The following is a 27,498-nucleotide window of genomic DNA, read 5'->3' on the forward strand; positions in this document are numbered from 1 at the left end:
CTCCAAATATCCAAGTCATGTTTGATATTTTTACTCTGGTTTGAATTACTTGAGAGCTTTTTTTTCAGGTTTAAATAACTTAACAATAAGAATGTTTGGTTTTTGCTTTTTTCCATAAGAATTTGTTGAAATAGGCTAACAAACATGGGCATGGCTCCAGTTGTACAGTCATCCAAGAATACATGAATTTCTTTATCTGTCAAAAAGAAAAAAAAACAGGTCCAGCTCTGAGGAAGGTTCAGAGCGGAGGTGTCTGTATTATCTGCTTCTTCTTTTTTTCTCTGTTAGATAACATAATATTTTCTCTACTGCTTTGCTAAGGAGTGTGGAGTCAGTCTTGCTTCATACATTTGAATAATTGCACTAAGTTACTCAATGTACTTCCCCCAGATACCATATGAGGGTTGTCATGTGTCAGGGTGCATCTATGTCCTTGAGCCAATGTGTGAGTGAAGGTGGACAAGTATTAGTGGTGCACAGAGATGTAAAAGAACCAAATGTGTGTTTGCATGAACAAGATGGGGGACTGGGGGGGGGGGGCGTGGACTACCTGCCTAGCGGCCATGTTTAACGGTCTGCTCCTGCTGTTTATGATAGGTTCTAGTCATTCACACTGGGGGAGTGTGTGCACATTAATGCCTTCAGACGGCTCTCATATGAGTGTGTGCGTAGATCAGCTCCTCTCCTCTGACAATAATGAGCCCTCTGGGTGAAAACAGGGTGGAGACAGTGGGAGAGGAGGGTCATAAAGTGCACCATATTAATGTCTACAACCTCACCCCCACCCACCCTTCCGATCCAATACAATTTCCAAGTGTCCACCAACAATCTCCTCTTAAAGAGCTTTTTTATAGCACACTTCTATTTCCATATCAGCAATTAACAGCTCCAAAGCCAAAATGACTGCTACAATTAAACAGCCACCATAACAAAGTACGCATAGCATCCAATTCCCCCTTAGCTCCCCTGCTCCTCTCTGACTCACATAATCACGATGCCCTATTTTTCATCCAAGTGTACGCTCCCTCATCTTTGTCTGTTATTATGTCCTGTGTTTGTTCCTTCCACCCTGGGGATTTATAGCCCAGGGTGTTGTTTATAATGATCTTTGGGACATCTGACCCATCCCGTTCTGAAGCTTTCATAACAAGCTTTATGCCCATTATATAATAACAGGCATAAAGGCGAAAAAAGTCCAACTATTTTTTTTCATATAGATATGATACGTGGCTTAATGTGACAGCTCAAACAATATTATATATTAATTTCTGTACTTATTAGGCTAAACATTTGCTGTAAACAAAGATGTTGTTAAAAAGATACATAACATTTAGAATAGTAACATTGTTCTTAAGATTATTTATTGTTTGATACAAGTATCGCACCTACTTCCTGGTTACACAAGCTGTGTAGTCGATAGATGTACTAATGGAAAAAAATATACATATATAAAGTGTCCAGTCAACATGAACTTACCTTAGCTTACATTAACTACAGTGAAATGTACCAGGCATTACCACCTACTTGTGAACTTTAAACAAATTTTTTTTATTCAGTTTCTTGTTCACCAGATGAAATTTCCCACAATCACTGTTCTAGAAGAACTCATCAGAAATGGACATTTCACTGAAAGAGCGGATCCCTCCATTTGTCATAATGAACATTAAAACATCCAATCATCCTCAGTCTCACTTAAATCACACAATTAAGTCTTTCCACTATGTAAAACATTCAGCATGTCTTTATTTGATGGGGTTTTTTTGGCCAAAAATAAATAAATAAATAAAGGTATTCAGGATTTTTCCACCAGACTTATTCAGGCTAATATGTACAAACAGCCTTTGTGTGAGGAATTGTTTGTGTGTGAAAACATTTCAAACATCCAGATGACTGCAGAAATATATTTTTTCCTTCCTGTCTAGGCTGATTTGAGGGAACTGCCCTCATGCAAAGGCCATTATGTCTGTCATCCAATTCATGTGATTGTATTTAATTGTAAATGTGGGCTAATAAATGTGTTTCTACTTATGGACAATGACTTTTGTATCTTTTCTTTTACCAAAGAGAATTATCCGAGGACTTTACTCCTCCTAGTGGTGGTGAGGATGAATAAGACGTACACCCTGACTTTTTTTTTTTGTGAACTGCACTTGCGCTCATCTATCACCATGAGTTTTTATGCGCCCATCAACACAGTGTAGATAGGGAATCAGCAATTAATGACTACACAATTAGAGAGAAGGCTTTAAAGAGCAATATATTTCAATTTAGGAACCATAAACTTAGTGAGTTGGTAACTAATTGTAACTGCCTCAGGAGAAATGGGAGCCCTTTGGACTGAGGTCAGGAAGACTCGAAATCAGTTTCAAACAGATTTCAAATGGCTTCTTCAGTCACTCACACATTCTGGCAAGCTGCAGCATATCTCACATGATATACGCTGAGAGGAACTTCTCAAGTTTTAATTAAAAGGCGGGCAAAGTGGCCCGCAGTTGAGTTGTTTTGAAATTCATCACAGTGAGGGTGTAGACAATGCTGTCCCCGTGAGACTTGATATCTTTGGACAAAATGACTCTCTCGCTCCATTTGTCGACATTTTCATCTCTCTTTCTGTGGGTTTCTCTCCCCATGTCCCAGCATCTGGATACCTTTGGGATGGAGAGGGGAGACAAGGTCTTTCCCATCCCACTGTTCCCCCAGGGGGCATGAGTTGGTTTGTGAGCTTCTAGATCACATGATAGAGACACATCTAATCCTGTTAGAGGTTAATATCTTCCCGTGGCACAGAAGAGACAGCAGGAGGGAGAAATGATGGGAAGATAAAAGATGAAATTTCTGATGAGAACGTGAATACATAAAACGTGCTATCTGCTTCTCCTTGCTGTCCCACATATTGGTTTGTGGTTAGGGTATACGTAAGTGTGTGTTTGTTCCCGTGTCTGTGTACCCTCATGGGATCTTTCCGGCTGCTGCCTGCATGTCTAACAGACTCCTCTCAAGGTGTTTTCCCCTCGCTGTCTTTCTGTATCTGCTCCATCTCTGCTCCCTGAGTGAGAAAGTTTACCCTGTAGGCCCCATCTGAGCTCCAGGCCCCCCAAGGCCTCTGCATTCCCAAAGCTCCTACATACCAGAGCCCCTCAGGCTCCCTGCTTTACTACAGGGAATACCCCCAAGAACCCCTAGACCCCCTCAGACTGTGAAGCAGCAGCTCTGCACCAGAGAGCTAGCCTGAAGGGAGGGGGAGAAAGCTGTCTGGGAATAAAACTAACAGCATGCTTCACTTAACATGTGAATATTACCTGACAGCGCCTCCTGTTGGCACAGCATTGTTTTTGCATGCGGGCCTCCTTGTAACCCTTCTGAGTTGTCTCTCTGGAGGGTTGACCTTGTTAACAATCCCTTGGGGCTCCTAAGAGCCTGTGTGTGCTACATGTGCACTGACCTTTCCAGTTCCTGGAGGTTAAATAACGTCTTTTGGCCCAAAGAAACGCAGCGGGAAATGTATGCTGATGTTGGAAGCACCTGGGACTTCACCGAATGACATAGTGAAAAATAAGACCACTCCTTTTTAAACCAACTACAAAAAACAGCTTGTTGTTCCATACAACTAAATCATGAAAAAGATGCACCTTTTTCTTTTGCTTTCCTTGTGACAGTGAATTTAAATAACTTTTACTTTTGATAGAAACCTTTTCGGGACATTGCATGTGGTTGTGGAGGCTGTGAAGCTAGCAGGCCTGCTGTCCTACAGATGTCTTGGGCTGTGCCTTACCAGGTGTACGTCACCTGAGATTACCCATGCCGACACCCCTTAAAGGCAAACTGCCAGCAGTACAGCTGAGGGGGCATCTGGTGGCGTGTGCGCGAGCGAGTGTGTGTACGCCTATGTGTGTGTTCATGCATTCAGACTGGGGGTAACATTTGGCAGGATGGGACTGAGTGCATACATTTATTGTGTTGTTTGGGTAATACACATGCCCGCAAAGAAATGCAGAAGATCAGTGTATAGGGCACAGATCTGAGTGAGTGTGATAGTCGTTGGTAGTAAAGACTGAGGACATTTAAAGCATCAGAACCTCTTGCTCCGGAAAGCCTTGCCAATATCCAGTAAAGAGTGAACTGAAGTGAGTAAAATGTTCAGCTCTGTCTTTCACTCTGTCCGTCTGATCTTCCAGCAATTCACAACACCCCCGCTGAGTAAGAACAAAGACGAGCCCTTCTTAATCAAAGTGCACTGGATTAAGAAGCAGAAAAAAACATCACAGAGATACTACCTCCCTGCCATTATGGGAATTGGAAAACAACCTGAATCTGCACTTCAAATGAGCCGTCTGTGACCCTGAAGTAGGAGAAAGGCATTTTAATCTTTGTTAATTCGTCAAGTGTAAAAGGGCTGCCGTGAAAAGAGCAGGTACACACTGTACCCTGTTTGGGCTTCTGTTGGATAAATGTCTTCTTTAAACGTACACTGTGCTTTCCATATGCGAGCACACTGATAACAGTTAAAACATACTATGAGCCATGCAACAACACTTTCTGCCCACACTGAGTCATATTTTATTAACACACCCTCTGAAGCTGAATCATCCCATCGCCTTTCCTCTAGATTTGCAGATAAGCTGAAAAACACACATTCTATTGAAACCATGTATATTTCATGGACCGAAATATAGTCTGTACTGATACTCAACATGCAAGAATAAATTGGACATCTTCAGGCTGAGGTGGTAAAATATAAACAGTATATGAATTCAGTCACAGTCGAGAACTCTGAGTACAAGTTCCATTTGCAAGACGAGAAAGGATGACACTGCCATCATGTGGATAAAAGGTGTAAAGTGTTGTTCTAAACTGCAGGCTATTATGTACAGCAAGAACTCAAGCATGTGCATGTGTGCATTTTGGGGGCCCAGCCTGCGTATAAGGGGGCAGTCAGTGGAGAGCAGCCTGCTGACACTGAGGTATGTGTCTTTTCTAATGAGATTTATTGGGCTCCAGATGTTCCTATTTATGAAGATGTGTGCTTGAGATTTAGGAGGGTGAGATCTGCAACCTGTCAGAGTCACAGAGGGGTGCTGTTTTACTGTCTGTCACCCACCTCACACCCCCACCTCGTCTCATAGGTGGCCTCTTAACCTGACAACACCCACACCTCCTTTGTCTCTCGCCAACACAAGCGTGCACTGATGTGACTCAAGATTTTATAAATGCACAAGAATATAAAAGGCACCATATATTGTGAGCAAATGCACCACATGAAGTATATACAAAGCAATCTGGGCAGTCAATGTACACTTTAGGAAGATAAAGATGTCGACATTCCCACAACCGAAGATTCTCTGTGTTCAACTTAACAGACAAACACTGAGGAGTTGTTCTTATTGCTCTAAATCCAGTTTACAATGTCCAACATATTGAAGAGGTGAGACCATTTTAAAAACAAAAGAAGAAGCCAGTGCATGTGTTGTAAAATATTCAAAATAGTATGTCAACATTTTCCTCATCTCATGAAGTTAAAAACAAAAATCTTGGCTCAGCGTTACTGTGGCATTATACCCTCTCAAAATGGCACTTTTATTGCTAGTAGTGGTTGAAGTGCATCTTGACGACCTTGGGGATCATCTGTGAGTCTTGACGTTGACGCAGGCGTCAGCTGCGCTCGCCACTTCGGTAAGTCTGGCAAAGCACCATAACCGCTGACCAGGATCCAGGCATCTTTTTCTACTAGCTGGCACAACATACTGTCACATTCCTCTTTGTCCTCCTCCTCCTCCTCTTGCTGCTCAGATGGCAGGCTGCAGCTTGGTCAGGTTCCTCTGGTGCATGCTGTGGTGGCGCACCAGCTCGTCAGAGCGGGCAAACTTCTTCTGACAGTTGGACCAGCGGCATGTAAAGGGCTTCTCACCTGACAAGGAGGGGACACGCAAAAAAAAAAGGGGAAAAACAGGAGAAAGCATTGCTTTAGAGTGAATTCAGTGAAGGCACTTATTGTGTGTAAATCAATTCGAATGGAGAAGTAGAAAATAAAGGTATACGCACTTGTTTTACCTGTATGAGTCCGAGTGTGTGTCTTAAGATGATCTGACCGTGAAAACTTTCTCTGACACGTCTCACACTGAAAGGGCTTCACTCCTACGCAGAGATGACGGTTGTTGTTGCACCGTCAGAAACATGAATGAGTGTGGAAACGGTAAGAAGAGGGTCAGAAGTTAAGTGTAAGATTAAGTGGTTAAAAATTGCTATTAAGAAAATGTGATCAAATTTACTCTAGATTCATTCTAGATATGGGAATTCTAGCATTCATGGATTATAATTGATCACTCTGGTTATGCAGCATTCAGTATTATCAATTAAATAAATACAAAATCACAATACATAGAAAAATTATTTGTTTCTCGTAGTGAATTAATTTCTAAATATTTATTTTGTTGTGTTCCTGGATTGAATGATATAGTTTCATGCATTACGGGGTCTTGAAGCAATAATGATGGCCGCTATATTTTTAGAAAGCAGTAAGAAGGTTTAAGAAAAAAGAGTTAAAAGGCGAATTAAGGCAGCAGCCAGGATTTTATAAATAATGAAACACTAATTACAATGACTCATTTCTCGCTTCAAAAAATATTCATTATTCATTCAAAACTGCCTCCTCCACACTACCAGGAAATTCAAAATCCTTTAAGTAATTACTTTTTAAATGTATTGTCCAAAAAGGAAACCTGATGTACCTATCTATAGTGGAATGAGGGATTAGATATACTAGCTTAACACCACTCTACCTGTGTGTCTGCGCTGGTGTCTCTTTAACTGGTCCGAGCGAGAGAATCTGCGTCCACAGTCTGTGAAATCACACTGGTATGGTTTCTCTCCTGCAATACAAACCAGCCGTCATCATCGAAGCCTAAAGTCGTCACATTTCAAAGTGGGCAGGACAAATGAGTACAAATGTTCTAAACAGCCTCCACCTGTGTGTTTGCGGCCATGCATCTGCAGATGGGACAGTTTGAAGTATCTCTTGCTGCAGCCGGGATAAGCGCACACAAACGGTCTCTTCTCACTGGCCTCTGAAGTCTTCGCAGCAGGGGAAGTGATACCAGATACCCGTCTGACATCCTTTAAGAAGAAAGGAGAAGGATTTACACTGAGGAAGTTCACTTTCTGTCTTTGTTCATATGTGTGACCAAACCTGACTAACCTGAAGTCCTCTGAAGACACCGTGGGTGTGTATGTGGTACTGGGTGCTGACAAGCATGGGTGGAGGTGGGGCTATGGGGTCACTGTCATAGCTGGTTGGATGGCCGCTGGTAGGCAGGAACAAAGTTACAAGTTAATTATAACAGTGGAGTATTTAGGACATAAATGCCATGTTTCCTGAGTGATTTCCAACTTGAACAAAAGCCTTTCTCCTCTTCTCTTCCAAACAACCCTTAAACATGCCTGCCTCTAACAATATATCCAGGGCCCTGAAGATATATTTTCTCACTCAGCTTGTAAATTTAGGTGACGGGATCCTACATAAACTTCATCTGAGACTTTTTTTAAATTTTTTGAGCAAGGAAAGCTTCGTCTCACATTCTTTAGCACAAATGGCCCCTTCTTTCTGTTTCCTTCTTTTTTCTTCCTTTTTAAAAGTTTGAATGACTTTATAGTAGCCTAAACCAGAAAACCTTCAAATACTCAACTCAGCATTTAGAACATGCATTAGAAGTGAAAGACTGCACATAAACAAAGCACCAGTGAAGACTAAAAACTGCACCATATGGTGTTGAAAATAAAAAGCGACAAAGTCTCACCTCTTCATAGATGATGCCAAGGAGTTCATTTGGTTCCATGTTACACACTCCAGCTGAGATGCCATTTGGTACAGGTTATCACTGAGTAAAACATACAGCATACGGCATTAACAGGGTTAACACTGCACTTACAGCAGAGTTAGGAAAGCGGGGAAAGTAATTTATAGGCTATGTTCAGGTTTTTTTTTAATTTATTATTTGGTTACTTTTTGGAAATAACCTTGAAATTAATAATCACAGACAAGATTTACTCTGAATTCCTCCTGACAGTTTTCTTCCCTTGTACATAAAATGAAGATGTTTCATTCAGGGGAAGTCCAAATGGTTCACTTATTAACACATGCTGTCCACCCACCACACTCCTCACTGGCCTCATTAAAAGACACAGGCACTGAGCCATTCTTTACCTTGGCAGATCACACTACTTCACACAGACACACACAAACACAGCACACAAACTCGCACACTTGAAGATGGGATTGTGCACTCATTGTGGGGGTGAGAGCCTCTGTGCCTAGTACACCCTGGACCCGTGGATGACATCACTCTGTCCTCGGTATCATTAATGGCGGGAAAGACTTTCAGGGGAATTCTGGACCACATTCCTTCAGAAGTCCTTGAGGGAAGGATTGCGATGGCTCACTAATCAGTTCTGAACTAAGTAAAACTGTGCAAAGACTCACTGATATCTGACATATGTACACCATGTGTATGAGCGCGTGCACTCGTGTGCGTGTTTGTTTGAGGGTTTCCAGTTCATGCAATAGCTCTAACAACAGTGCAGTCTTCCCCGTTCTTATCAGCTGCCGTCCTAGTATTTGAGTTGTACATGTTCCTTTTCTTCAACAACATCGCGGGGCGGCATTTGAAGAATTTCATCCTAATTTACCCTTTGAGATGTTTTCCATCCAAAGGAAAACAAGTGAGAAACACATCTACAGATTCAAATAAGCAGATTTTCAGTGGCAGCTTCTCTGCAACTCTCACTTTCACTTAACATTTCTCCTTTTTACTTTTCTCCTCATTTTTCCTGAGGGTGGACTGAGACACATCAGCAGTAGATCACTTAAGTGTTTGTTTTGGCCTGCTGAGCACCAGTGGGCAGCACTTAACCTCAGAACAAATTAGGATTCACAACCCAGACGCTGTAGAGGCAAACACGGGGCTTAATGTGGGATCAGGGAGAGTTCACACTTCTAAAAATTACCAGCAAGTGAGCAAGCTGCATATGGTGTCAGTGGAAAGAATCTGACATGAACTGATGACTGAGGACCAGAAAAAAGGGGAAATAAAGCAAAAACAAACTCATACAGGGATAAATTATTGTACCTGTTGTAATTTCGCAGCAGCAGCGCTTGGCTGCTCGGACAAGAGTCTGAAGGATTATGGCAGCTGAACATAGGATTAGGCGCTGGAAATTGCTGGTCAACTAAATCAAATGAAAAAAATACAAAGGCTGGTTTAAAATATGGATGCAGTGTTTACAACAATTTCATTTTCAGATTTTAAAATAATATGCTTTTTTTAAATGAAAAGCTGGGAGTCTAGAAAAGATCATGAAACTGTGAAATACATAGAAAAAAACAGAAAACACTGAACACATTGTTAATTTTAGTGGTTTTTGGTTAAAACTATATATTACATACAATACATCACTGTTCCACTTGCGATATAAATGCTTCTAAACCATTGATATTATATTGAATCATTTTTCCAGACACACTAAATTTATTTGTAAAACAAATATGAGTTCATTTCAAAGACACATGAACGGCAAGAGAGAAAAAAAAACAGAATGGAGAACAGGTCGTTGAGAACCACTGGTCCTTTTCAGGTTCACATAGTATATTGGTCCCTAGACAGTTTTTGACATTCCAACAGAGTCGCATAAAGCCATTTCCTCAAGTTATAATTTCCAGAATCATTAACCTTTTGTATGCTTGAAGAGCAAGAGGGAGAGTGTGTTTATGTATGTCTGCGTATATGAATATGTGTGCAGACAGAGATGGGGAGAGATGAAGGGAAATGGATAATAGCGGTTCTGTTGTGATATGAAAAATGATGGGTTACTTATATAACCTTGCTGTGACACGACAGCCTTCCAGTCTGCAGATCAAATGAAAAGGCGCCGGGGCGTAAAGAGTTACCTATGCTGTTTGGCGGTGACAGTGTCTCCTCGTGTTTGAATGACAGGCTGGAGAGCTGAGGAGTGTGGTGAGACGGCGTGTGACCGTAACTGGGATTGCTGTCTAAACCGACTGCTCCGTAACCTGAGAGAAAAAACAAAAACAACAAAAAAGAGAGGTGATGGAAATAAAATGAGCCTATTTGCCTGCTCGAGTCATTAGATCATCATCTCAAACATCACTGCAACATTCTGAAGCTTGCAAAGTCTTCAGTATCTGGTCAGTTATCTATATCCCCTTGATAGTAGCTCTTAGTCCCTGGCAGGCTTACCGCAGGGAGACATTCATCGCACTACTAAATCCTCTTTCCTTGTAACATATTCTTTTTCCCCCCATCTATCTTTGGCTTTGTGGTTGCATTATTTATGGCAGGTGGAAAAAGAAATTTGGCAGACACACCACAGATGGACTGATGTGAGCTACTGTAGCATATGCTTTGTAAAAAAAAAAAAAATAGAAGGGGAGAGAAAATTTTAAAGAGTATCATTTTAGTTATTTGACGGGGAAAGAAACATGTAACGAAAACTATTTTGATGTATTCTGCTGTAGCACACAAGAATTGTACAATCACAAGGAAAGTGAATGTGATGTCTATTTTACAAACGCAGTATGGACAGTTTGTGATACCCAGCGTCAGGCCCAAAAGGGATGTCAGTAAATTTCTAAGAAAAATGACTCACAAACTCCCTGATTCATGCCACTTGCAGAAAACCACTCTGTTTTATCACTTCATCAAAAACTACTTTGCGCTGGGCAAAGAAGTCTCACATGCACACTTCCTCTGAAAGCAGCAGGCAAACATGTAGGTTAAATGTACCCCAGCAGATAGCAAATGCAAGAATTGTTTATGACAGTGGCAGATGTGTCTTATCTCCTGTACAGAAACATTGAAACAAAATTTATGTAGTTTCATTTTTAATTATGATTCCAGATAAGAACCAAACTAATCTTCTGTTTTGTATAAAAAGTTGCTCAAACAGCAGCTGAAGTCAAAGGACTCAATTTTTATTTTTTATACTTACACTTTTTATGTATACATGCAATACTGTGTTAATTAAACCCAAAACTGAGAGGTAATAATAGTGATGATGCCAAAGGATTTGTTGTGATTTGAAATGACCTAGTAAAGAACATGACATGCTGCTCAGACACAACATTACTGACAACACTCTTAAACATCAAGAGCACATTTAATGGCAGTATAGAATGATGCTGTCTCTAAAAAAACATTTTATTGACTGATGGTATCACAGAAGGGATTAGCAGTAAGAATGCTTACCCTGATTCCTAGGTGTAGGAGGGCTGTCCACACAGCTGGGCAGGTAGGTTCCATTGGGAAACATTCTTGGCTGGTTTGAAGGTGGTTCTCCAAAGGCCCCGGTCCGACAGGGGCCCGAGCCTGTAAATTGGCCAGTGAAATGCACTGTGAAGGCCCCAAGTCCACAGTGAGGGTCCTCTATCGGATCAGCGGTGCCCCAGCCAGGCTCCTGCTTGATGAGGGAATGGTGGGAGGGCAGGGAGCTGTATGGAGAGCCAGGGTGGAGGTCCAGCATCTGGGTCCACGGGCCCCCGCCAACAGACATCCCACAGCCGCCACCAGCTCCTGGTAAGGATGGCACAGGAGGCGCAGGTTGTAAAAGGGTCAGATCGCGAACATCTGAGCCCAGTGACATGGTTCCACACGGTTCGGTCAACATTAGCGAAGGAGATTCAAGAAAATCCAGTCCAAAAAAGTAGTGATCGTATTCCAAAAGAAGGTACAACTAAGAAATCACAGTAACATTAATGAACTCTTAAGCGCATAACAAAAACAATATCTGAAGAAACAAGAAGCATGGAGGAAATACTTCTGCAGAAACAGACATCAGTGGTCACAATGCGCTAGAGGAGCCATGTTTCCAATCTTTTGTGAGAAAGTGAATAATGAAAATAACTGACTGTTGAACAAAATCTGGATGCCAAATTTCAGGCTCCCTGGGTACCTGCCGTGGATTTGAAGTGGGAGCCTGTGAGATAAACAGTTCCTTGTCCCTCTGTCTCTATAATGTCTGGCTTTCCTTATTCTCTTGAAGGCTCAAATACTGAATAACTCAGTGAAGAAGGGGAGGAGCAAGAGAGGATGAGAAGAGGATGACTCCCTTGCTTTTCCCCAGCCAGCTGAGACTGCAAATCTTTTTATTGTTTTTACAGACTGCACTTCTGAGTAGATTCTAACTAATGTCACATTTAGATTAGAGGGTGTTGTTCTTCCTTCTTTGTTCAAGTTTAAGCGTTTCTCATCGATTGCACGTACATGTGCATGAAAGAGGGAGTCAGTGTTACATGTCCAGTGTTCAGGATGCAGAACAAACTAGAAACCTGAGCAACTACAATTTGAAAATAAAAAATGTTTTCAAACATGTGTTCAAAAACAGCAAAATGAAAATGTTAGTCAGTGCACTAGTGACCTGAGCTGTTCTTACAAATGCTTATCGTTCTGGACTCCTATGACTCTGACTCATTTGTTTTCAGAAATATACACTTTCAAAATTTATACTTACTGGATGAAGCAACAGTTTAGCGAGCAGCAAGACAGCTGCTTGCAAAAACACTGCACTAGACTGAGTAAAAATTACAGGTGAAACAGTAATTGCTCAAAATGTAAAAATGGTAAAAACAAAAATGCATAAAATGTGGCCGGAATGTTTCCATTTCGGATATGGTACTGTTTTTTACTAAAAGCAGCTCACATAAACTCCAGGGCCTTGGACCAAAGCCACATCACACTGAGGGATAATTATTTATTAGAAGAGAGGGTGTGTGTGTGTGTGTGTGTGTGTGTGTGTGTGTGTGTGTGTGTGTGTGTGTGTGTGTATGAGCATGTTAAAGATTGGGTTTTGACCTTAACTCTAGCTTAACTCAGAGGAACTGCACAGGAATGCAGTAACTTCAATATGCCTATAAAAACCAAGACAGCTGCTTTGGATCTTTTAACATTACAGTATTTGTGCGATCAGCACTCGGGTTCCTCCTTCTTTTCTTTAAAAGCTTAAAAGAATCACAATATGTGCTATAAGCAGTGCAGTGAAACAATCAATCATAGCTGGCCCGAGATAAGACCATGGTAATCATCAAGCTAAAAAAAAAGTGCTTGTATCATTTTTAGCATTTGTTTAAAATGTATAAAAAATGTGATTTGGTATTGGATTAATGAGGTTCATGTTAGAAATCTTGAAACATGGATTATGTGCAAAAACTGTCTGTCCTCACCATGCCTATCGACTGAGAAAACTGGGATCTAAAACACAAAATGTACTATTTCTCTTGTAGCCCAGAGTGTGTCGGTAATATGCTCATACTCTGTGTATAATGTTTGTTCTTTTCCTCCTGGGGACATGAATGAGAGCAAAAAGTCTTAAGTAGTCTGTCACTTCCAATTACTTTAACTCTGAACCGATGCCAAATTGGATAACTTTACGATTCAGACCACAATACTGTGGATAAATTGTCCATCGGTGAATTAGTGTGAGACATGGTAAGAGTGTTAACCACTTTCTTTCATCACTTTCTCCAATGTAATTCAAGAAATGTTATTGACCCCAGAATCAACTTAAAAATAAGTGGTGGGTTAGTTACTTTTGAAATGGGAAACAGAAAGAGAAGGAAACAGTGAAGGAAAGAGGTGACAAGCTGCTTTGAGTGATGAAATAACCCGACAAACTGCTGAAGTAGCGTTACAGAGACAATTGTCAGTCATTGTTGCAAAATTACAGTGATGCGTCTTTCAGTACTCATGGTAAGTACTTTGAATTGCTGCTTTCTGAAATATTCCAGGAATTTATTGACCGTATCTGATGAAATCCATTACAGTGGTCATAACCTTACAATGCCCTTAAAATTTAAAGCACAGATTCATCTGGGTGGTTTGCGGACATGGAGAAGATTAAGAGTTTTCCTACTTGCTCTATTCTTGGAAATAAACAAGTGCAAAGGCAGCCCCACATCCCTGAGGAACACGCTGACATTTAGAGGATGTCCACATCGCAGATTTGAAAATAGAAGCGAAGAAAATTAATTTCTCCCAATGCAGTTTTTAAAAACCTTGTGTGGTCCGCCCATCACAAACAAACAGAAACTAAAATGATGTCCTTTATGGACAAAAGGTTGTGGAACAATTAAAAGTATCTTGTCAAACTTAGAAAGAGAAAGAGGAGGAAATGCAGTGTGTCTGAGCCAAGGCAAATGCTGGCTGTGCCTTCCAGAGTGGAGCCTTTAATGGGAATTCATCAAAGGTGACAGGGTCGGGAGAAAACAACCCTTTCAAGCCTTATGACGAATGGCAGTCCCCAAATACACCCATTCTTCAGATCGATCTATGGTTAACTCAGGGTTTAAAACAACATTACTGTGCAGTAGAAAGGAAATGGTCAATACTGCCTCTGACCCCTAACAAGAAATACACAAGACTGGAACTTTCTACAGCACGATGACTAAGGGGGAATTTGAGAAGCCAGAGAGATGCATGATAAACTACAGAGATATTTGACCTGGCAGGACAGATGCAAAATAAATTACTTTTTCCATTTAAATAAACATCTGCGTTCAAGCTATTGGATCTGATCATAGGTTACAAGGCAGTTTCTGTTTTTTCAAAACAAGAGCACTGCTGATTTAAAATGATTTATTAACATTTTTGAAATATTAGTAATCAGAAGTGCAGTAGCTTTGTTATAGCATTTAACAGCAGCAGAGAAATGCCAAAGAGCAGCAGGTGTTAGTTTGATGTGCTGAGAGTGGCACAGAAAAACCCAAATCCCTGCTTATTTCTAAATATGCTGGTTTCTGTTAAACAGGAAGGGTACACATGGAACTGTTTGTTCCTTACCTCAAATTACTTTTTTCTTCTTAAAGAGAACACCAAGCTATGTTCTATAAAGCTTGTACACTTGTTTTAATTAGCCCATATCAACTCCAAGCACTCTTCAAAGCGTGGTATATCAGACTGGAGATAAGAAACAGAGAAGAAAGGTCTGCGGGAGAATGTGCAGTTCTACAGGTCACGTGTCAGCCTCAACACTTGTCCAGTGATGTTTTAAACACCCACTGGTTTCTTCTTATTGGCCATTTTTATTCATTTGAAAAGCTTCAGTAGGTGAGCCTCTGTGAAATGCAAAAAGGAAATCCACTCACTTCCCACTTTTTTAGGTACACCTTGATAGTTACAATAGGGGCTCAGCCCCCCTTTTTCCACCAGAACTGCCTAAATTCTTCGTGGCATGGATTCAACAAAGTGTTGGAAACATTCTTCAGCAATCTTGGTCCATATTCACATGACAGTTGCTGCAGATTTGTCAGCTGCACATCCACGATGCAAATCTCTCATTCCACCACATCCGAAAGGTGCTTTATTAGACTCAGATCTGGTGACTGTGGAAGTCATTTGAGTACAGTGAACTCATTTTCAAACTCAAGAAACCAGTTTCAGATGATCTGAGCTTTATGAGAGCATTGTATGATTCACTGTACACTGTCAGGGATAAAGGGATAGGCATGGGCAGCAACAATACTCAGATGTTTAAATGATGCTAGGTTGGTACTAAGTGGCCTGAAATGTCTCAAGAAAACACCACCTACAATAGCCTTAATTGCAGATACAAAACAGGATGCAGCCATACTTTCATGTTGCCCACGCCAAATTCTGACCCTACCATCAGAATGTAAGAGCACAAATTTTGTAGACAAGGCAACGTTTTTACAAACCTCTGTTGTCCAGTTTTGGTGAATCTGCTTGAAATGCAACCTCAGTTTAGTGTGAGTTTAGCGTTCTTAGCTAACAGGAGTAGCAGCCGATGTTGTTTTCTGCTGCTGTAGCCCGTCTTTTCTTCCTATCTTGGTTGTAACAAGTGGTTATTTGAGTCACCGTTGCTTATCTATCAGCTCGAAGCAGTCTGGCCATACTTCTCTGACCTCTCGCTCATCAGCATGGTATGTTTGCCGGAGAAGTATTGCTAAATGGATATTTTCTCTTTTTTGGAACATTCTCTTTAAACCCTGGACATTGGTGTGCAGAAAATTCCAGTAGATCAGCAGTTTCTCAAGTACTCAGACCAGCACATCTGTCAGCAACAACAGCACCACACTTAAATGACTTTTTTCCTCATTCTGATGCCCAGTTTGAACTTTAACAGGTCATCTTGACCACGGCACATGCTTAAATGATTGAGTTGCTGCCATGTGGTTGGCTCATTAGATATTTGCATTAATAAGCAGCTTAACAAGTATATCTAACAAAACTCAACCAAGATAAATGCTTTCAAAAAAAGAATGTCTTTAAAATGCATTTCTGAAAGCTTTATTAATCTCAATAAAGTCAATAAATTACACAGATCATTAACACTAGTTTTTTTCTCATTACACGACTCCACTAGTAAAGACACAAATACATGAATTAATTGTAAAACGAAATGAAACAATAAGCAAATTGAGCACTGCAGTTTTTAGCTTGTAGCTATTTTCAGCAGCATAATAACACGTCATCCACCAACAAGAAACAGGGTGGTATGCGTGTGATTAATGAACAGCAACAAATGTCAGCACTCTTGTTCATTACAACATGTTAGTCTGCATTTTCTTTACGAGTTGTGGGACAATGAAGCATTAAGGCACAGAAAGAAAAAAAAAACATTTTTAATGATATCCAACGACAAGAAGAGTTTGAATTGTTTTGTTGCTACTCTTGGTGATCTGTTAAAGAACAACTATAAATAAAGGCACTTTATTCACATGTTTGTATTTGTAATCTCTACTTTCAAAAAGGTAAATGAGCCTTGTGCAAGCCACCAAAGATAATGATCCTGACCTTGCATAAAGCATTGATTAAAACGTCTGGCCATAAGATGACTACATGACCTACATCTCACTCTGGGACATATCTGTGACTCAGAAGGTTAAAATTCTGTTAAGAGTGGTTTGTGTCACTTTATGGGAATGTATAAGTACAAGCATAAGCATATGACGCATCATCATCATCATTAACCCGCAATCTGAAATGAGAATAATAATAATTATTATTATTATTATTTATAGAAGTTAAGAAACCAACTTTTAATTCTGAGGAAAGTGTAAATTATTATTTTACACTCATTTCATATGTCAGTGCCGCACTAGTGAGTTTTCCTCAGTGATGTCTCATCCTAGCAGATGGGTGTGTGTCAAGATCAAGGTCAGTCTTTATCGGTTCTTTACAGTAATTCACAACCGCACCCTAGCAGCTGTGGCTGAGGCTTACACAGTCATCAGAAAACATTTTAAGATATCTGTAGCGGTTAGAGACTGTTGTCATACCCTCGAGGCTCATTCTGAAGGTAGGTGAGGAAATGTTTACAGGATAACTATGAGATATGCGAACAGTGATGGGAAAATATACAAGTTACTGCAATCAGCACAAAATGAGACCGTGAACTCTGACACATGGTTGTAAGGAAATACTGATTTGCTGCAATTTTCTCAGTCCTGATACAAACACATAATAAAGCTTTTTGTTTTTGTATTTTGTTCTTTATTTATGCCATGGTTCCTAGGTTGTTCTGTTAAGATGTTGCTTATTTGATTTCCCCTCGTGACTTTACCCCCTGTGTGCCCCCTCTGTGTATCTGTGAGGCCTCGTTTCCCCTCCTTGTGTTTTATTCCTTGTCTTCCCCAGCCCGTTATGTCTGTGCTCTCCCCGTGCTCTCTCTCTCCCCCTGGTCTGCCTCTGTGTGCTTCCTGTTTTACTTTGATGGTCTCCCGTCAGTGTTGTGTTTGCTCCTGCCGTGTCTTGTTATGGTTATCAGTGTCACCTGTGTTCCCCGTGTGCTCCCACTTCCCTCGTTAACCCTCTGTGCATTTATGTCCACATCTCCTTCAGTTCAGTGTCGCGTCGTCAACGTCTCTTCCCTTCCCTGTGTTCCCTTCTCTGTGTTCCCTCGATTTAGCATTCCCAGTTTAGTTCTGTTTCTTTGTGAAGCCTGCAATAAAGCAGAGATTTTGAGTTCAGCCTTTGTCTCCGTGAGTTTTGCATTTGGGTCCTCATCTGCCTGCACACAGCTAGTTCATGACACGATCTTTGTTTGGCCTGGAAAATAAGTCTGTTAAAAGAAAACAACAACAACCTAAGTTTGTTTGTTTCAACACTGTGATACACTGTGACGTAAACAACACATCTTCACCACTCAATTTTTCCATTCCCAAGTCTTTGTATAGCACTGCCGGATGCCATTCACTTGTCTTCTTACTTCATTACTCCGTGTATTGTCCTGTCTCCCTGTCCTCTTTTCTTTTCTCTTTCAGCCCCTCCCCCACCTTCTACCCAACCAGTTTGCTAGATGTTCCTTCCTCTTAAAAGAGATTTTTTCTTTCCCACTGTCACAAAGTGCTTCTCACAGGGGGGCTGATTGATGGTTGTGGTTTTATCCAGAATGGCCTGCATTTGTATAGCGCTTTTCTAGTCCATAGGAACCCAAAGCGCTTTACACTACATTCAGTCATTCACCCATTCACACACACATTCACACACTGGCGATGGCAAGCTACATTGTAGCCACAGCTGCCCTGGGGCGCACTGACAGAGGCGAGGCTGCCGGACACAGGCGCCACCAGGCCCTCTGACCACCACCAGTAGGCAAACATGGGGTTAGTATCTTGCCCAAGGATATTTGGCATGCAGCCAGGAGGCAGCCTGGGATCGAACCACCGACCTTCTGATTAGTGGCTGACCTGAGCTACAGCCACCCCAGAATACTGTAGGATCTTTCCCGTACAGTATAAAGCACCTTGCCCCGACTCTGTTGTTATGATTTGGTAAGATCTAAATAAAGCTGAATTGAATTGAACTGAAAACCCTAAATAATTTCTGGAAAAAGAAAAAAACACAATTCTGCTTTTTTTTGTCAGTTACATTCATTACTGAGAAAGTTTTAACAGTTGTCTGTTCTCTGTCTTCACCATTGCATTTATCAGCACTGATGAAACAGTCTAAACAGAATCTTGCAGTTACAGGGTCACGTAGTTGAACATGCCTCTAATTAGTATTTCTGAGCTCTGGCATCTATAGCTTCGCGCCAGACATTGCACAATGTATCCCTGGTGGAAACACATTAGATTTTTTTTTTGACTGTGTCTGTGACTTTTAAACTCTTATTGCCCCTACTAGCCTGTGAGAGTGTGTAATATAAACACTCTCTGATGACAAGAGGCCATTCCATCATCGACAGAGCCACAGTTCTAGTGTAGTGACTCAATCTATCTAGACAGCAATGGCGTGTCCAGCGGGGTGGCCTGGGGGGGCACAGGCCACCCCGCTGGACACGCCATTGCTAGACAGGAACGCTAGAGTTCCTGTAAAACAGCAGCTTTTATTCCCTGCTGATGCCATTAGGTTGAAACAGAGCACACAAATTCCACATTGAGGGATTAGCAACTTCAGATAACTCAAAACCACAAATGCAAACTCACACTGATTGATTGCTGTGATCCTCAGTGTGATATAAAGCGGAGCATTATGTGAGATAACAGCGGTAAGATAACAATGGTATTTGATTTTTTTTTTCTGGTGATCTAAAGACTTTTTTTCACCCATCTAGAAGGTGTACACAACACAGCCGATCACCAGAAATTCTATGTGGACTAAAAAAAAATTTTCACAAGTGCAAAGGTGTGACATTAGCTGCAGTGCATGATTGATTATCTGCTTGAAGAGGAGATAAGTGATCACAAGAATAAACAGGCATTCAGCTTGATGAGACTGCTCATCAAACATGTATTCAGAGCGTGAAAATGAAACACACAAAACTGCAAAGGACATTACACAGGCTTATTGTATATCCATTTCCTGTAGACTTAACCACAATTACCAGTTGCCCTTACAATTATGTTGAATTTAACCTAATCAGCACTTTTTTAGCCTCAGGACTTTTTAAAAAACTATTTAAAGAGGATTAAAGACAACTTTCAAACCAAAATAACTTCAGTACGGAGCAGAAAAGGTAAATAAAATAAAATAACCAGTTTACTAGTTTCTGTGCTAGTAAACTGGTTATTGTGAAATAAATAAATAAAAACCCAGAGGTCATCATCAAAGTGATTTATTATACATTTCTTGCCTGCATTTATGAACAACAAAAGCCCATCAGATTGGCCCCATAGGATTTTATATGCCATGCAACACTTTGGCCTTAGACTTATTCATACTTAAGACTTTGACTTTAATGTTTTATTTGTTAACTGTATGTGTTTTTACCTTTTTTAAGGGAGGATGGGTCAGCTTATAAGTAATTAACAAGCAATTTGCTCCACCTAGAGAAATAGGGAAGTTACTCATGCGACGCTCTCTGACAAGGTCACTGGCTGATAGATGAGTCTGAGCAAGGGGATCTTTTGGAGACTGTGAAAGCAGGCAGAACTGTGGGAACCAGACAATTAGTGGGTGGAAGGTAGGCAGCCATGTTGGATGACAACCATGAGACTGGTTTACATGGATACTCATCACTTGGCTGGCCGACAGGGAGAAAACAGACACCTGGGCTCAACCAGCTATTATGACACAGTCATTTATCTTTGAGGAGGCTGAGCAGGCAATTCGCCAGCAGTTTAGCATGAAAGCGTGTGCAATTTTCCTTCAAGCAAATAGGGATGAAGTCAGTGCAGACATTTAACAATAAATATTGTTTCCAATTAGCTTTAGCAGACATATACTGTGGGTTGAGGAATATTAAAGATGGAGCATGAACCAACACCTAAAGTTCTTATTTGCATTTTAGTCATTTTTGAAGTTTTTCTATAGCTACAATGCAGTCTTTAAAAAAAAGAAAGAAGTAATAGTTATAAGATAAACACATGAAAACTATCACTTTCTGTTCCCCCGAGAAAAATAACAACCTACTGTAACACAGACACACACACGTACACACAAAGGAGAATTGGAATTTACCATAACACAAGAGAAGAGAAGATTTTAATGAAAAATCTTTGGCAATGTCTACCATTATTTCACAACCTTATACGGGAACAATGCTTGACAAAAGCAGAATTACAACTAGCCTTTCACAAATTCTGCCAACAAAAACAAACAAATGAATAAAAGAGAGGAAAAAATACACACTAAGACACATCAGTGTCAGTACCTGAAAAAAGGGTGAAATCTGCTGCTAGCCTATTTTCTTTCCTCTAAAGTCATCTATGCCAGTTTAGATTTTTAATGATATAAGACAGACTAAATCCCAGTTTAATACATGTACCAGGTACGGGCTCCTCTGAGTTAAAAGGTTTATTGCGCTCCAATTTCAGTGCTATTTTCAGAGCACTGTTCGACAAATATGATAAAGACTATTAAACATCATAACATTCCATGACACTTTAAATACCTTTTAAAGAAGACAAAAACAATGTCTCACATGCACCTGGAGCTTCAAAGCACACAAAACTCTTATTCTGGACTTGAAATACACCAGGCACTTGACAACAGCTGTTAATCAGATAATGAAAGCCTCGGTGTTACACAAGCACACTTGTAGAGAAATGGCTATAAATTCTTTGCCATGACAGCTCACAAGGGCAGGGAGATCTTGAAGCTGGGATATCGTACCAGGCACTTGCCTTCCCAACAAGATGACGCATCATACGAGCAATATGATGAAACGCTTCTTCAGTCATTTCCCCCCAGTCCACTATTTTGAGCTATTTATCCTCGATGCAACAGATTTAAGTTCCCTTTCTGTAAGTGCTATGAGAAATAACTGACTACCAGCCAGTGATGATGCAGTGTCATGGGTTTCCATAGTTTCCGATTTTGTGAAAAATACACAGATCCTGATGGCAGATGAGGTGAATGTTGGAGCTTGGAGTTTAATAAGACTCCAGTGTCGTCACCCTGTACTTAGATGTCAGTAACTCGACTCCATAGTTTCAGGGTGACCTCCTGCTGCACTTACCCTCTTCACCTCAATCACCAAGTAACCTGCCATTGTAACAATACACAGGATCCCGCACGGTATAGGGGCCCAACACGTGCACCCATAGGTCAGCGGGTGTATGGTGAAGAACACTGCCCTTTGACACTGGCGGTGTTTCCTACTTTGGAGAGCTCTTGGCCAGGCCTTCCATGGTGGTCTGCAAAGATGGACTACAGCTAAATCAGATAACCTTTCACAGGGTTCAGGTTCACCTCTCATCCAAGACATCCAGGGATAATCCTCCAGGAAAGGAGAGGAATACATAAATTAGAGGCAATGGAAGTCAGAGGAAGTCATGACAAATACAATTTAGCAGTTTTCACAATATATAAACCATCATGGACAGGAATCAGATTATAGTCTAATTCGTGTCCATTAGATTAATCCTCGGCGTATTTAAAAGTAGCAATAAGGACAGACGTACTTCGGGTATTACACAAGCGCCAACCAACAGCCTTCGGTTAAGGCTACTGTGGCTTTAACAAAACATGACCCGGAAGAAGAATTTTGTCGCTTGTTCTTTTCCGGTCAGAGCTCTGTAGTGGTGCGAGCGTGGATTTCATCATCTAGGCTCACAAAATCACAAGAAAATGAGCGTACCAGCATTTATCGACATAACGGAAGAAGATCAGGTACAATCTACGTTTACAATAACTCGTGGAGTAGATATAAGCGTTATATTGTCGCGGATGAGTCGCTAAATGATACCCAATCAAAAAACTTAGCATGCTCGCTAGCTAAAATGCTAACTGTCGGTCGTAGCAGCTGATATCTGCACGCTTATTGTTAGGATTTGCGTGGTAAAACATTTTAAGCAAATATGTTAAATATCCTGTCATCCACATTTTCTTGTAGGTAATTTAATAGGTATATTTTTAAGATCATCGTGGTTGGGGTTTAGCGTGTCGTAAGTTTCTTTTGGGGTTTAATAATAGCTAATGTTGCTAGCTGTTTTGCCGCACATCTAAACAAACAAAGGCGTAAAAATTCTACACACACGATTCAATAGACTGGATATAGAAAGGATAATACCTTCACTCAAACAGTTGCTTGTTTCTGTCCACTATATATCTACAGTCCATATTTTAGTCAGCCACAAAAAAAGAGATGTAAGAGTATAGATAAATAAAGTCGTCCATACCTTTTTCTTAAATATAATGTCCACTCTGATGCGAGCACGTAATTTGCCACTTTTCGTTCTCTTAAATGTTGAAATGCTCTGTATTTACTGTGTATTTTATGTATTGTTTTTAATATAAATGTATTTTGTACTGCAGGCTTCAGAGCTGAGAGCCTATATTAAATCTAAAGGAGCTGAAATCTCAGAGGAGAACGCTGAAGGCGGTCTTCATGTAGATCTGGCTCAGATCATCGAGGCGTGCGATGTCTGCCTTAGAGACGATGATAAAGGTAGGCGATGAAGAAAATTGCTGCTCCTTTTTGATTAGTTCATCCTCTTCATCCTTACCTCAGGCTTCACCTCCTGAACTGAAGGCAGGACTCGAATGCACAAGAACATGCATAAAACGTGTAATTTCTTTCAGGATATTATCAGAGTTCCTTGTTGTCAGACCATCCCATCTTGGGGACAACAAGCTGGGTATAACAACACCATCTGGTTACAACATAATTTTAGGCTCGAGTGTCTTAAAAGTCACACTCTGATAAACAGTTTGATTACATTCTCACATTGCATGAGTGTTCATTTGCTGAGTGTCAGAGTCTGACAACATTAGAGCCACTTCATATACTTTGTCTATAAAAACACTTTTGTACATAAACAGTAGTGGAAACACACCTCCCGTCCAGGTGTGTCCTGTCCATGTTTGTTGTGGGATGCAGAGGGTTAAGTTAACTTGTCTGGTTAAATTTGCTGTCTTGTTAAATGTTTGTTTGACAATTAATGCCCTAAAATTGTGCAACAGTGTCTTAATGCTCATGGCCCCCTCTCTCTCTCCACAGATGTTGAGAGCGTGATGAACAGCATCGTGTCTCTGCTGTTGATCCTGGAGACAGACAAGCAGGAGGCTCTCATTGAAAGCCTATGTGAGAAGCTTGTGAAGTTCCGTGAAGGAGAGAGACCCTCCCTCAGAATGCAGCTGTTAGTCCCATCGAGTCCTTTCCCTGAAAACTTTCAAAATAAGAGGTTGCTTATTTATTTGCAAATATGTAATCTCTTTTACTTTCTGGTGTCACAGGCTGAGTAACTTGTTCCATGGCATGGATGAGAACACTCCCGTGAGGTACACAGTCTTCTGCAGCCTCATCAAAGTGGCCGCCACCTGTAACGCCATATCCTTCATCCCCACTGAACTTGATCAGGTATATACGTTCATGGTGATTAATCCGTATGACTGGCCAAAAACACTGCTGGTGTTATAATGCAGTGCCTTGGTTTACTGAGCTAGTAAACCAATATTTCTGCATTTTCTTTTTGCCCTTTGTAATTAATGTATCATATGTATTTGTGCCCATAATCAGGTGCGCAAGTGGATTGTTGACTGGAACCTGAACACAGAGAAGAAGCACACACTTTTGAGGCTGGTATACGAAGCACTTGTTGACTGCAAGAAAAGGTAAATCCACATAGGGTTTCTTTGTGTACGGATTACTTCAAGAGAAAAGAAAAAGGACAAGATAAAATTTAGACATAAGAGTGTATGAAAATGTTCTGCATAGAATATCTCAGTAGAAGCATTTTCAACAATATAATTATTTATTTTATAGCGAAGCTGCAGCAAAAGTGATGGTTGAGCTACTTGGAAGTTACACAGAAGACAATGCTTCACAAGCACGCGTTGATGCCCACAGGTAAGCTTGTAGAACTTGTTGAACGCTTGAGATTACACTTTAGCATTGTCCTCCTCAGCAGTACATTAACGCATCTGTCTGCCGTCTCTTAGATGTATCGTCCGTGCTCTCAAAGATCCCAACACTTTCCTGTTTGACCACCTGCTCACCCTGAAACCTGTTCGCTTCTTGGAGGGGGAACTCATCCATGACGTAAGTGCTAGAGATTGCATAGAGCATTTATAATTATTTATTTATTAGGCTTCTTCCGCCACGATCCGGCTGCAGATAAGCAGAAGAATATGGATGGATGGATATTTGTATATAAATGGAAACATCTGCCCCAATAACCCTCATCACAATTTGCCTTTCAGTGCCTTTCATACTCCACAAAGCACATAAAGCATTTATTTTTATAATGTTGTGTCATGACAGTACAATCCACATCACACATGAGACTGGTTATTAAGTTTGAGTGATTCACTTGAGGAATCTAGAACATTTCTACTTGAGTGCATTCAGTCTATGACAAAAAATTATTCAGGGTGCGTCTAAAGTTTTCAGCAATCTGACGTAGATAAGTCTAACAACTTTTAGCCTGTGTGAACAAAACAACAATCAAGCTGATTGTACATCATACAGTGGCATTTGACCCTCTTCTCCCTCTTCTTTTTCAGCTATTAACCATCTTTGTGAGCGCCAAATTGGCAGCATATGTCAAATTTTACCAGAATAACAAAGACTTCATTGATTCTCTTGGTAAGTAGCCATAATGTGAGCTGTTATACACATGACACATGGAAATGCAAACAGAAACCAGAAGACAAGGTAAAAAAAAAGTGTATAGATTATTAATTATATGTAATAGAAATGCACGGATGAGATTTTCTTTTAAAGTTTACATGTAGCTGAGCGTCGTTTGTGCTTTGAGGAGCTAGTGTTTCTCACACAATCTTGTGCTGTGTCAGCACTACAGAAAAGTGCGTTCACGTTGTTATCGTCTCACTACTAAAGGTTTAAGTGTAATTAAAAGCTTGTGTAGGATGGACTCTCAAAACAGACCCTGTGGAGTGATGTTTGTGTTAATGAGTAGATTCCCTTACTGCAGTCTCCTAAATCTAGAAACAATTAACACAGGGAAACTCCCTGAGTCAAGACTAATTGACTGTGACTGTTTTGTGCTTAATGATCCCTGCACGTTGCTTTCCAGGCCTGTCTCATGAGCAAAACATGGCCAAGATGCGTCTGCTGACATTCATGGGCATGGCGGTGGAATTCAAGGAGATCTCCTTTGACACCATGCAGCAGGAACTGCAGATTGGAGCCGATGACGTTGAGGCTTTTGTCATTGACGGTATGAACAATTCTTGCCACGTTCCTCTCTTTCCCAAAGGAAAGTGATTGAACATGATGTGAAGCGATTCTAATGAATCATACAAGACCAGTTCATTGTTTGTTCATCAGTAAGCAGAGTAGCCTATTAAAATGCATTTTTTTTCTGGTTTAGTCCCAATTTTGCATTTTATTATTCAGCAAAGAAATAAGATAAGCAAAAAAAAATTTCAGTACTCATTACGTCACTGCTTTATATAAATCTACTGGACAGATTTCAATCTATCAATCAAAACCGTCACTGAAAATATAATTTCATTTGGGTGAAAAAATGAGGTTCATGTTTTTGCTTTGTTACAAAATAATCTTTCCCCGTGTAAAATCCTTCCACTTAAACATAAAATTTAAATCTTTTATAAGGTTATTATGTTTTCCACCAGTCACGTGTTAAATCTTTAGAGCAAATGGTTTTTCCTGCCATACAACTGCAGCTGCATTTTTGTGAGGTTATTCCTACCTCCAGGTGTATTATGTCACAGCAATTTGGGATCAAGTCGGTTTGAAATCTTAAATAGCATTTTCTTTGTAACAACCACTTGATTTTATTTTTTTCGACAACAAACCTGTTGATGTAATGTCAGAACTCTTGCTGTCTTTTAATCACCTCTTACCTGCTTTTTCATTTTAGCTGTTCGGACCAAAATGGTATACTGCAAAATCGACCAAACACAGCGAAAAGTTGTTGTGAGGTATGTGATCATTATACATTGTTCTCTAAACATATTGCGTCATTATTCTGTTGTTATATTATTCTGTTTTTTTTATTAAAGACAAGACTTTCTGATCACCTTGGTTGTCTTCTCACTGGTTTCAAAAGTAGAAGTGAAACAACTTTAAAAAACTGCAGTTCTGTTCATTTACAAAACTTCAGGTTTATATTCAAGGTCTCACATTTGTGAGGCTTTATTTTTTCATCTTCTTTGATTAGGGTTGCTTTTTTATCTATGTTATGCTGGAGGCTGCAGAAAATGTAATTGTTTTTGTTTTTTAAATTCAAACCTGCCTCCTTTTTGAGTGTTTAGTCATGTCTTAAACAAGTCTGTATGGCAGTGTCATTAGCTTATCATAGCACATTTATCGAGCTCTGTGTATGACTTTGGCCTGTGTCATTTTTAAAACAAAAAATTCTATCTCCACCCCTTCAGCCACAGCACACACCGCACCTTTGGCAAGCAGCAGTGGCAGCAGCTGTACGACAGCCTCAGCTCCTGGAAGGGCAATCTAGCAACCGTCAAGACCAGTCTGCAAGCCCTGTCACCTTCTGCTTAATCCCACTTTACCCCAACTGTTTAGACTGGTTCTTAGTGCTTTCCAAATTCCCAGACTGCAATGGTCGGTTTTTTATTCATCCAATAAAAGAACAGCGACAGTCAA

General features: G+C 40.5%; 2 protein-coding genes across 3 annotated transcripts; one reads left to right on the top strand and one right to left on the bottom strand.

Moving 5' to 3' along the window:
• Nucleotides 1-4,279: 4,279 nt before the first annotated feature.
• On the bottom strand, nucleotides 4,280-12,012 carry wt1b (WT1 transcription factor b). 2 transcript variants are annotated; one of them, XM_086285860.1, is made up of 9 exons: nucleotides 11,256-12,012; nucleotides 9,938-10,060; nucleotides 9,120-9,219; nucleotides 7,791-7,871; nucleotides 7,193-7,298; nucleotides 6,963-7,110; nucleotides 6,777-6,866; nucleotides 6,049-6,132; nucleotides 4,280-5,905 (listed from the first exon to the last, which is right to left on the bottom strand). In XM_086285860.1, the coding sequence occupies exons 1-9, from the start codon at nucleotides 11,671-11,673 to the stop codon at nucleotides 5,784-5,786; spliced, it is 1,272 nt and encodes a 423-aa protein (XP_086141986.1). In that variant the 5' UTR covers nucleotides 11,674-12,012; the 3' UTR covers nucleotides 4,280-5,783. The 2 variants fall into 2 exon arrangements, with proteins under 2 accessions (XP_086141986.1, XP_086141979.1); XM_086285853.1 differs by having other exon boundaries at nucleotides 4,281-5,905; nucleotides 6,040-6,132.
• Nucleotides 12,013-22,420: 10,408 nt separating this feature from the next.
• Nucleotides 22,421-27,498, top strand: eif3m (eukaryotic translation initiation factor 3, subunit M). Its single transcript, XM_086285868.1, has 11 exons — nucleotides 22,421-22,574; nucleotides 23,220-23,352; nucleotides 23,905-24,043; nucleotides 24,141-24,264; nucleotides 24,424-24,518; nucleotides 24,670-24,753; nucleotides 24,846-24,945; nucleotides 25,410-25,491; nucleotides 25,943-26,086; nucleotides 26,753-26,813; nucleotides 27,270-27,498. Exons 1-11 carry the CDS (start codon nucleotides 22,533-22,535, stop codon nucleotides 27,391-27,393), a joined length of 1,128 nt encoding a protein of 375 aa, XP_086141994.1. The 5' UTR covers nucleotides 22,421-22,532; the 3' UTR covers nucleotides 27,394-27,498.

This window comes from Aulonocara sp. 'chitande type north' Nkhata Bay, linkage group LG1, assembly GCF_057382095.1.
Source record: "Aulonocara sp. 'chitande type north' Nkhata Bay isolate Kocher_YH1m ecotype deep benthic linkage group LG1, A_spYH_male_GT1.1, whole genome shotgun sequence".
In the NCBI taxonomy this organism is placed as follows: domain Eukaryota; kingdom Metazoa; phylum Chordata; class Actinopteri; order Cichliformes; family Cichlidae; genus Aulonocara; species Aulonocara sp. 'chitande type north' Nkhata Bay.

Coding starts and splice junctions, on each gene's coding strand:
- wt1b (XM_086285853.1), bottom strand. CDS start 11,673: ATGTTGACCGAACCGTGTGGAACCATGTCACTGGGCTCAGATGTTCGC. Junction 10,061..11,255: donor TCCTACACCTAGGAATCAGG/GTAAGCATTCTT, acceptor TTTTTCTCTCAG/GTTACGGAGCAGTCGGTTTA. Junction 5,906..6,039: donor GACTCATACAGGTAAAACAA/GTGCGTATACCT, acceptor CCTCCTTGTCAG/GTGAGAAGCCCTTTACATGC.
- eif3m (XM_086285868.1), top strand. CDS start 22,533: ATGAGCGTACCAGCATTTATCGACATAACGGAAGAAGATCAG. Junction 24,754..24,845: donor GCACGCGTTGATGCCCACAG/GTAAGCTTGTAG, acceptor GCCGTCTCTTAG/ATGTATCGTCCGTGCTCTCA. Junction 24,946..25,409: donor AGGGGGAACTCATCCATGAC/GTAAGTGCTAGA, acceptor CTTCTTTTTCAG/CTATTAACCATCTTTGTGAG.